This window comes from Ostrinia nubilalis, chromosome 19 (assembly GCF_963855985.1).
Source record: "Ostrinia nubilalis chromosome 19, ilOstNubi1.1, whole genome shotgun sequence".
Classification (NCBI taxonomy): Eukaryota; Metazoa; Arthropoda; class Insecta; order Lepidoptera; family Crambidae; genus Ostrinia; species Ostrinia nubilalis.
In genome coordinates, this window is record NC_087106.1 from 4,761,933 (window position 1) to 4,773,327 (window position 11,395).

The window sequence follows — 11,395 nt, forward strand, 5'->3', positions numbered from 1 at the left end:
TCGTTTGTCGGCTGCCGCCGGGGCACAAATGATACTTTCCAGTGATAGAAAGTCAAACATTAAGAATGGCAAAGCAACGTTCACATGCGCTGTTATTAGACCGTTTACTACTGAACTATAACTAATAGAAGCTCTTGGAAACGTTAACCAACGGAAAACTAGCAGAAGACAACTTGCTACAGGCAAGAGTCCAAAAATTATATCCAAATAACTTCCAGTTCTACTAAGAAATTCTCTAGCAACTGCAAATAATTTAGATAGACACATAGTGGCAGATGATTATGAAACTCAATGCATCATATTCACTCAAGATTTGACGGACGTCTATCCTCCAGACACAATGATACATAGTAGTCACAAAATAAACAAATGAAGTCTCCATTCAGTCTGCTAAATACCTATTGAAGGATGTATCACTTCAATGTTATCTTTGACCGACAGAGGGCGTTCCGGAAACTTCGGTTAAACATTGACAAACAGATATCAACGCGATTGAATGGGAGGCACCAACTTCGCCGAATGTTTGGGTACAAAATTCCTAAGGCTCATTGTTTCATTCTGTACTGTCTACAGTGTTACCGTGTTATTCGTTCACTTTTAAATGGCACTTCAGTTGTGAGGTGACTGCCCACATTGACAGAACTTCACTAAAGACAGCCCCTTGGAATTAGAATTTATACATAGTAAAACCCAAAAGCTATGAATCTTTGAAATAGTTACAAAGATCCTCAAACAGAATAACTTTGGTCGGTCAAAAATACAAAATGTTGGCATTCTGCATTTAGGTATTCATGTTTTCTCAGATAACGCGAAAACAAGATAACATTCCGCACAAAATACCTACCTTGAACATTAACAACAAGATTATGCAGAATATTAGCTGCTTTAATGCTTAAAATCAACATTCAGACAGACAACATCCAGTATCTAAATAAACCTTCAACAATTTCAATTAAAGGAAAGGAACGTGAGACACGCATGAATGGCAAATAAAACAATAACGTTTCGTGAAATACGGTCGTTCACGAGACAAAACAGAACTTAATATAGCCAGATTCTATCGCCTAATTGGTGTTACTGAATATATACTCTACAGGTGGTTCGCATACCAAAACGCTGACGAAAAACGGACGTCAGAACGCAATTGGTCCGAGCAACAATCGCCGCACTACACCAGAATACAAGGTGCATATTAGAACGGTCAATTCACGGCAATGTGACAATGTTTTCACATATTTCGCCCACGCCCAAAACCACAGATTTATTCAAAATCAAGGATCGAAGCCTGCTAGCCTTTAAGCTTCCATATAAAGACAAATTAGTTGAAAAGTAATCAACGCTTCAAGACCATAATTTTCAGAAACACCAACGCCTGCATCGAATGTTTCGTCATTCTAATTGCAAATGTATGCATTTTAGATCGTCTAGGTGCCAGATACGAGGTTAATTTGTTACCGACACATTAACATTAACATCAGTCATATATTTCATCACCAGACGGCGAGCTAACGAAGCGCCATCGCTCGGCACAATACCGATGTTTACCTTTATAAAAGGCGCGTTAATTACATCCGACTAAAACTTTCATTAATAAACTCGTCAGTAAATAACAATTTTAATTTTTATTTGACGTTTTTGAGTCAGATAGCGGTACAGTATCGCTTTCATTCTATCCACTATCCAGTAGATTGGGATCGCGCGTTTTGCGAGCGAGAGACATTAAATCGTCTCAAATGTTTGTGGTGGAGACATTAAAATGGGCGACATTCTTTATCGAACGACGTCTGGGCATCCTCCGGAGCTTAATCAAACAGTATTATGCAAATCAGGTGAATACTTGTTCGGTTTTATGAGCGACGACTATGGTCGGTTTATCAACACTCCTTACATGGAGGACAGACTCGCACAAATTCCATCTCGGTAACCATTCCATAGTCGCAATGTGGGTTTGCCATATTCTGCAGGCTTATCACTGTGCTGGGCTAAGGCTGAGCTCACGTCGTGCAAGCCTCAATAGTTCTTAATGGCACCGTTAAGCGTGTGTAACAATGAAAAATTGTTACGAATAGGTAAACAACTTTACGGCGACGCAGATAAGAATGGAATGCTAATTTTGATTAGAAACGAGAGCAGTGCCGTACACGCCTTTATCGCATACTTACACAGATAACTTATAACATGCGTGATTTTAAACACATTTGCAGTAGTGTGACGATAAGAATATTAAATAAGCTGGTAATACTCGGAATTCGTTTCGATTTCAGCGCGTGAAATCACATTCGTATCGACAATAATGGGTCGTGTACAATTGCAAAAAATCTAAAAGAGCTTACAATTGCAACGCAATAAACGTAAAAACACACATTCTACTAGCAACACATAATATACAAGCATAGGAAACTATCGAATCTGAAAAGAGTAGGTACTAAAGAAGAAGCAAAAACGTTTACAGACATCTATTATGATAAAAACGACAATATTTTCAAAGATAATGTTTTGTTTTTTAAACTCTACCATAGATTTTTAATGGAATATCAAGAAGTCTACCAAAAGAAATCATTAGCAAAACAACTGCAAAACCATAGAATCGCTACATCTGCGCGTGCGACTATTCCGCCGCGTCTGCGCGTAAAATCGCCAAGGACATATTTATCTGAGCGGAATGCGCTGGGCATGGTAAACAATGCTGAACCATATTTTGCGGCCGCGCCCTGTGGTTGACGTTTGGTACCATTCCGTACTAATTAGTAGTTTATATTCGATAAAAGAGACATTTTTACTGGTTAGTTAAGCATTCAAAAGTTTTCACCCGTATGTACGGACGACAGCACATCAGGCTACTCATTTTTGTTGCAAATTCGCTCCTATTACAACTGCAATAAAGCCCACTGTGTTTACCTTGACATCTGTAACAATATGCATTGCTACCTGCTTCTAAAACACCTTATGAATTTGTCACCATATCGTTCAAAAATATCTACTTCGTTGCTCATTAAAAATCATAAATCTTTTTGGGTTTTTTGGCTCTACCTAGCTACCCGCTTCTTGCTATCTCGTTTTACCAAAATGTAGAGTTCGCAATTCTGTACTGTACACACACAATTAATTAGATCATGTTTAGAACAAAAAAGAAAACTAGTTTAAAAGGAAGACTCATTGCATTAACAAGATTAATAAACACGGAATTTCTCGTGTGCGTCAGAACCGCGGGTGGGGTATCATGAAATCGAATGAAACATATTCTGGTATTTAGTAGTGTTTTACTATTATTTGATAGCGAAGATAAAAATTTTAGTACTTATCTATAAACAAAATTAAACGAAAAACAAAGTTCCACCGCCAACCTGACGTCAGGATGGCGGGTGGGTAGTTGAACGGTGTACAATACTTAGAAACTGTAAATGCCAATTTTTAGTATCTCTTCATTAAATAAATAAAATAATGTTAATTCTTATCTACGCTTTTTTATTTACTTGTGAAATATATTTTTTTCAATGTCGGAAGCCATACACAATTTTTTTATTGTTTAGTTTCAAAAGTTCTCTGATTAAAACAGCATTAAACGATAAAATAATGAGGTGCACTGATATTCAATACATATCTACAAGTATTGCATAGTAGAGTAAAAAGATTTAGTAGTTCTACTAAATAGAAGATGAAACGATTAACAAAGTCCGCCGCCGTCCATTCTGACATCAAGTTGGCGGGTGGAAATAAAACGGTGTAAAATGCATAAAGACTATAGATAGATGTTAACTTATTATAATAGTCCTTTGGTAACTACTTACATTTATTTTAAAATTATAACTTTTAACATCTTTAAATATTATTTATTTCATTATTTTTAATAACCATTCTGTGCACCCACATGTTAAGAGTCGCGGCTTAGATTAAATTATGGATTGTAATTTGTACTTAAATATGACTAACTTGTTTTGTGAGCCTTAAATAAATAAATAAATAATAAACCCTTGTTCCACATACTTTATGAGATCTAGTTGACGGGAGGGATGATCGGGATCACATTCTTTATTAGCCATGAAACATTTCTCTCGACAGAGTAAGAGCAATGAGAATGAGAAAATGTTTAAAATTACTGCGTTTCATCTTTTTAAGCTATTATTTAGGTACTTACCTACTTACTAGTAAACATTTACATAGAAGTTCCTCAATTTATAAATATTTAAATAAAACAACTGCTGTTTACATAATTTATTCATAATCATCTCTAAATTAACTATAATTATTATTATATCCGCCAATATTAAGTAGTAGTACTAGTAAGTAGGTAAGTACCTAAATAATCTATATATATAAAAATGAAACCCGTTTTCCGTTGTCACGACATAACATGAAAACGGCTTGACCGATTTGGCTGATTTTTTTTTGTAGTTTTCTAATACTCTGTACAAGGTTTTTATGGAAAAAAATATAAAGAAAATCTCTACGCTAAGGCGGTACGAAGTTCGCCGGGTCAGCTAGTAGCTTAAAAAGATGAAACGCAGTAATTTTAAACATTTTCTCATTCTCATTGCTCTTACTCTGTCGAGAGAAATGTTCCATGGCTAATAAAGAATGTGATCCCGATCATCCCTCCCGTCAACTAGATCTCATAAAGTATGTGGAACAAGGGTTTATTATTTATTTATTTATTTATTTATGGCTCACAAAACAAGTTAGTCATATTTAAGTACAAATTACAATCCATAATTTAATCTAAGCCGCGACTCTTAACATGTGGGCGCACAGAATGGTTATTAAAAATAATGAAATAAATAATATTTAAAGATGTTAAAAGATATAATTTTAAAATAAATGTAAGTAGTTACCAAAGGACTATTATAATAAGTTAACATCTATCTATAGTCTTTATGCATTTTACACCGTTTTATTTCCACCCGCCAACTTGATGTCAGAATGGACGGCGGCGAACTTTGTTAATCGTTTCATCTTGTATTTAGTAGAACTACTAAATCTTTTTACTCTACTATGCAATACTTGTAGATATGTATTAAATATCAGTGGACCTCATTTATCGTTTAATGCTGTTTTAATCAGAGAACTTTTGAAACTAAACAAAAAAAAAATTTGTATGGCTTCCGACATTGAAAAAAATATATTTCACAAGTAAATAAAAAGGCGTAGATAAGAATTAACATTATTTTATTTATTAAATGAAGAGATACTAAAAATTGGCATTTACAGTTTCTAAGTATTGTACACCGTTCAACTACCCACCCGCCATCCTGACGTCAGGTTGGCGGTGGAACTTTGTTTTTCGTTTAATTTTGTTTATAGATAAGTACTAAAATTTTTATCTTCGCTATCAAATAATAGTAAAACACTACTAAATACCAGAATATGTTTCATTCGATTTCATGATACCCCACCCGCGGTTCTGACGCACACGATTTTCTCGGCATGCTTTATCTAGAGCCAAAGAATTTCGTCTTCTCTAAATATTGGACCTTTAACATACATCATTGCCATCGTTTTAGCGGATAGGTGACCGGTTTGGTCCATTCCAGCAACACTTTGCTTGCCAGTAGGGCTACCAAAATTATTATGAAACAACTTTTCTTTTGGGTTGCTATGGACAGGAGTTAAAGAATTGTTCCTGTATAAAAATATCAATTCAGGAAAGGATGAAGATTTCATGATTTCGAATTGATTTACTTATTCTTTCCTTGACTACCTATCAAAAGGCACATAAAAATATATTGTTTGATGTTAAAGTAGTCTAAATTCTTAATTAGGTCAGAATTCTAATCCTAGATAAGAGAGTAAGGTAATCTTGACCAAATTTTTGTGGTGAAATAATTGAGAAAATATTCTAAAGAACAGCTCTACATTTGAAGTCGGTCCACGACACAGCGATTTCAACGTAAACCAGTTGGTAACCCTAAATGCCGGTCACCTTGGTGCGTAACGTGTAAATAACAAGTTAAGAATGTTTGATTTGGTAAACGAAATCGGAGTTATTTGGCGCCCACTCAAAGTCAAGAAACGCAGAGCCCAGCCCCTATGTTACGGTCGAGGGAGCCGTCTTGGGCGTGGGAAGTATCCGCAAGATACTTTACACATACTTGGGTTACACAATCTTGGAGCTTCGTTACAATCAATGGTACAGTTAACCCAAAAAACAGTCCGTATACCCACGGAGTAAGGTTCGAAATAACCAACACGAGGAAGGTTGTAAACACACGTAATACCAAAGCTAGCGGACACGCAACAGAAACCTCAGAAGCTTGCAATGTTTCTTGAAATATAAAGCTTGTTTCAAAACTTGGAATCAACTTGTTTTTTAGTTTGGAAATTCTACGAGATATGGAATTCAACAGATGATTAAAATACCGTTTATGTAACGCATTTGTCTTTGAAATCGGTCATAAAAAGAAGTAATGAAAATTATATGAACAGGAGGATCAAAAGGTCGAATAATCCGGTAATATTCTGCAACAGGATATTTCTAACGATGATGACTGAAGTCCCTATTTAAATATTTGTCGCATTATGTCACCTATTGCTCAGCTACATAATAACAATGTTATTAAATATCAAAACAAATGGACGATTTAGTTCCAAAATAGATCTACACTAATTTGCATCGCTATCTACGTGAAGTTGTACACAACGTGTCACGTCATGTGCTTATTATCATAAACGACATTCCAAATTCTAGAAAAACAAACTGTAATCAAGAGCTCCTTCTCATCGTCAAGTTCATAATGACTATAAAACAATCACAAGAAATTAGTGACGCCAAATTAAAATCTTCGGAAACAAACCATTCGTCGACACAATACGTATTTGCTGCATTATTTATAGTAAGGCCGTTGTAAGTGGTTGAGCAAACAATTACATTATTAAATTGGCCATCACGACACTCATTGGTCAGACATCAAGACATTCCTATTCGTATACGCATCCAGGCGATTCCCACATGCATTTCCCTACAGCCAGGCTGGCATACCTAACTCAGATTTCACTCGCAACATAGAATTATGCATTAACGATGAACAGAACGCAACACTGGTATGCGAGCCAAACAATGTACTGAGGCAGTGAAACTGCATTCAACCGATACAATTAAAGTAATAAACACCGACGTACACGGGTATAAGTTCCCATTCGCTTGTTAATCGCCGCTATCATTGTCTTCCCCGCTTCCTTGCCTAGAGAAACAATGAGCGGTTTTTCCTCGATCTACAATGCGTAGCTGTCGAACGCTTCTGTATCGTCGAGTTTTTGCCCCATCTTTTTCAACCGCCCCATAAGTTTACGTATCACACTGCTCCTTAGATCTGTGAAAACCGCAAAATGCTCATTCGCAGGCAACGCCTAGTTACAGGCTCATAAGAGATGCCACTTATCGCCGCAAATGCTAGCCCCTGCGTGCAAGCACCATAAAGATCTCTATCGGACCAAACGACGACACATCGAGACCCAAGGGCGAAACTTTTGGTCCGTAAACAATCACAGAAATCTCGAATTCGAAATGATGATCTGCATTAAGAACCAGCTCTAAAATTAAAACATTCTCGTGTAAATAAATTGCATTCTGGCAGAAACACGCGGCTCCATACTTGGCGGACATTTTTCATAGAGCATTTAGGTCCCTCGTATAAGGTTATAGTGTGGTGTATGCGCCAGAGACGTGGTCGGGTTATTTTTAGACATTAATAAATTGGCTTAGTGGCTCGGTTTATTATGTGCGCGTTTTGCACAAGTAGACGTCAGTGACATCCGCGGTGCCTCCACTTCTAGGTCAATTCTGAACTGTCACTGCCATTTTGAGTGCCTGCTTAGCATTCTGTTCAAAACAATGCACTCTGTTTAACTCAAGTTTATCCGTTCAGAGCGAATTCTTCTCAGCTTTACCCTGATTTTATTCATCGACTGTAAACATTTTAGCATTTAAATATTTTTTATATCTTTTTCCAAATATTTAGCTCGAGTATCTTAGTCTTAAGCCGACCACGGTGCTGATACTGTGGAATGCACTTTGCCAAAAGGTTCAATAAAAATACCACTTTATGTTTCCTGTGTCAGCGGCCAATTTTATTGTGGTGTCAATGTACTGGAACCAGATTCTCCGTTTGCCTTCTTAAGCTTAATCAATTTAATCCACATACGCGTTTAGTGCGTAATATTTGGCCGGACCTTTTTGTGTAGCTCTTTCAAGTTTAACATTAAATATCACAAATATTTTAACAGACTGGAATTTTATTTCTTCAGCTTTTTTGTGTCTTTTAACAATGAAATGCTTTAAAGGATCAGAATCACTTTTATCACTGCTCTATAAAGCTTTATTTACATTGACGATATCTGTATGCATTGCTCCAAAGCTCGAAACCCAAAAACTTCGATGGTTCTACATAATTTCATGTGTCTCTGATGAAATATTAACCTTTTGCATAGGTTTCTTCACATCCATCACTCCATCTTTATCCACAAGAGATCTGCAAAATATTCTCGTTAACATCTCAACGCGACCATTTAGCATTTTTAACTGTATCGGTGCATTTTTCAGTGCAGGTGCCAAGTTTATAAGGTCAACATTTTAAGACAATGATGCAGGTGTCGTTTAAACTATGGTAAATAGATACGGCTAGAGACATGATCGGTATTTAATAGGGATGTCTTACGGCACCTGTAGCTCGGTGGTTGGTGAAGGGGGAGCTTGCGGGGTTAGGGGAGGGGCGTTGTGCCGCTTTAGAAAGGCGCGACCATCGCCGCGGGCTCAGGCCGGCCACATTCTATGGCCTGTCATTCACACCGCGCGACTCGCCTATGTGTTGCATTCCATCTCCCACCGCCCGAGCTATCGCTCCGTACACACACGCGTGTACCTTACGAAACCACCATCTAGGCATGCCACACTCATGCTTAACACATAAACGCTTCATCGAATTATTTCTGCGCCAGTTCGGCCACTAACGTTGCTATGAACCAGTTCCGTGGCCCCATTTATCCCGCACTGACGACGCTCAGCTATCAATCGAACCCTTCAACAACAACCACGCCACAATGCACATTCCGAAGGATAACAAATGATAACCATAATTTGTGTTTAGCTCATTTGTTGTCACTAAATTGTGGAATGTCGTGTGAAATCGAAACAGTTGCGCGTGTTTGCCGCCAGAGCGCAGCAGCGGCGCGACCAGCGAACAGTTTGTTTTTCACGATTTATTCTATTTTAGAACTATGTTTACCACTCGCAAGTTCACCAGGGCGGATTATAACGTTTGCACTTTTCACCACTGACGCCACCACATGCAAATTCAAACAGAAAACTTCAGAAATCACATTGGAATGTAAAGTTTTGACATGGGGCTCTTACGGGTTAACACTTCTCTTTGGAAAACTTACCTGTCTCGCGGGTCGATCCACGTCGTTTTTCTACTGTTGTGATCGATGAAATACAGTTTTCCGTCAAAGTCCCTCGCGTAATCCCATCCGTCGGGCAAGGGTATCTCACCGTTTCGTCTCCTTGGCATATTTCACTGATTAAATCCATTCAAACGAATAACGAAACACACTCGCGAACTAGCTACACGGCCATGTTGAATACCTCATTACGAGGAGTGACGTCACGCGGGATCGGCCAATGGCGGCGAAGGGCCCCCACGATGGAATGCGGCGCGTACGCGAGCGCGAACACAGAGTGCTTTCGTACGTCACTTGTCCGACAGCGAAGTTACACGCGACCGCTCCACGCGACCCCTCGTCGCTTACTGAGCCGCGCCGACTCGCCGCCACGTTATCACAGCTCATGATAATGTTCCAACACCTACTGTCTAAATGCATTCCTCAGGCTAATGTTTACATTATACACAGAGGGCACACACGACGGTGGTTCACCAGAACCGAATCACTAACTGATGCTTCAACTATGCGAACTCGGAAAGCGCGAAACGAACTGGCAATGTGAGCAAAAAGTAGGTAGTTATGCTTACCCATTCAATCTATTTACGATTCAGGCGTGTACATAGCTATACGTAGACGTGTACAGAGCGCATTCCACAGCGTATGTACAGACGTAGGTACATACAAATTGCAGACAGATAGTTCGTCGCCGCGATACGTAAGTAGGTACATTTATCTCATTGAACTCGCTACTTAGTAACCCAATATTGCTAATAAATCAAATGCAAAGAATAATGATGCAGACATGTTTGTTATTTTATAACTTTTGAAATTATCAAGGTGTTGGTTAGAATGTATTTTACACCTCTGATATTATTGTAGAGCCAAACGATTTGACCCTGAACAGATGGTTTGACAGCAACAGGTACCTACTTGCGTATATTTTATTGGCTTGCCTTTTACGTAGGTACGTATCTACCTGCTTACTTTCTGGATTACTGAATGAATTGAGAAAAAACAAGGGTAAACGTTTTAACAGGTAGAGTTTGTGATTTTGTGGGGTTTTGTCGGATCATTTTCTCAAAAACGAAAGGAGTTTGATTTCGATATTGTTTAAAAATTACATCTAAACAGTTCTATGGTACTACTAGAGTTTGTGATTTTGTGGGGTTTTGTCGGATCATTTTCTCAAAAACGAAAGGAGTTTGATTTCGATATTGTTTAAAAATTACATCTAAACAGTTCTATGGTACTACTAACTACCTTCATACTTTGTAAAATAGGATCAATAGAATAGGGTAGAAATACTGCTGATACAAACTGATTGATATTCGAAAAAATATAAGAGAAAAGGTAGAGCGCTATTTTCTCAAGAATAACAAATACTTCATACATGTAAATGACTCCAAAAGTAAACCGATTGCTTTCAATAAGAATTATCTAGAGGATTTTGAAGACTGAAGCATTTTATGGACCTATGTATGACTCTACAATGAGCGTAAACAACTTTAGACGCGAACTCGTCAAAGCTGTCTAGAGGACTTTGGAAAAAGGATCGTCAGATGGATTTGTCAGCAACATAAATGTATCAAACAGCACGAAACTCCATTGATTTGGGTGATTCATTAATACAAGGGAAATAATCATCACATCAACTAAATGTCATGATATGGGATTTGCCTCTGCTAAGTAGTGCTAAGGCTAAAAATATACGAATAATCTAAGTATTACTGGACTATTCCCTCCTCTTATTCCCTGTATTTCCTGTGTAGCCAGGTCTATTCCAATTTGATCACCTAGATTTGATCACCAAGGTGCAGATCAAAGTGGACTCGAGGCGAGAGGCAACACTTTGGTGTCCTTTCATCACCCATGGATAAAATCACCTGGTCTAGGTGAACTAAGTAGAATAGACCTGTAGCCAGGATCTCCCCAACCCGTCTGGCCAGCGTGGGAAGTAGGTAAATTAGAGGTCTATTCCACTTTGATCACCTGGCTTTGATCACCCAGGTGATCAAAGTGGACT

At 38.0% G+C, this 11,395-nt stretch overlaps 1 protein-coding gene across 1 annotated transcript in view; it reads right to left on the minus strand.

The window, feature by feature from the left end:
• The window catches only part of LOC135081389 (protein kibra), an 80,259-nt gene extending 70,357 nt beyond the window's left edge, over positions 1 to 9,902 (minus strand). The window contains exon 1 of the mRNA XM_063976109.1: positions 9,373 to 9,902. Within this exon, the coding sequence (XP_063832179.1) occupies positions 9,373 to 9,500 (128 nt within the window). The 5' untranslated portion in view covers positions 9,501 to 9,902. The remainder of the gene's footprint in view (positions 1 to 9,372) is intronic.
• Between the last annotated feature and the right edge of the window lie 1,493 nt (positions 9,903 to 11,395).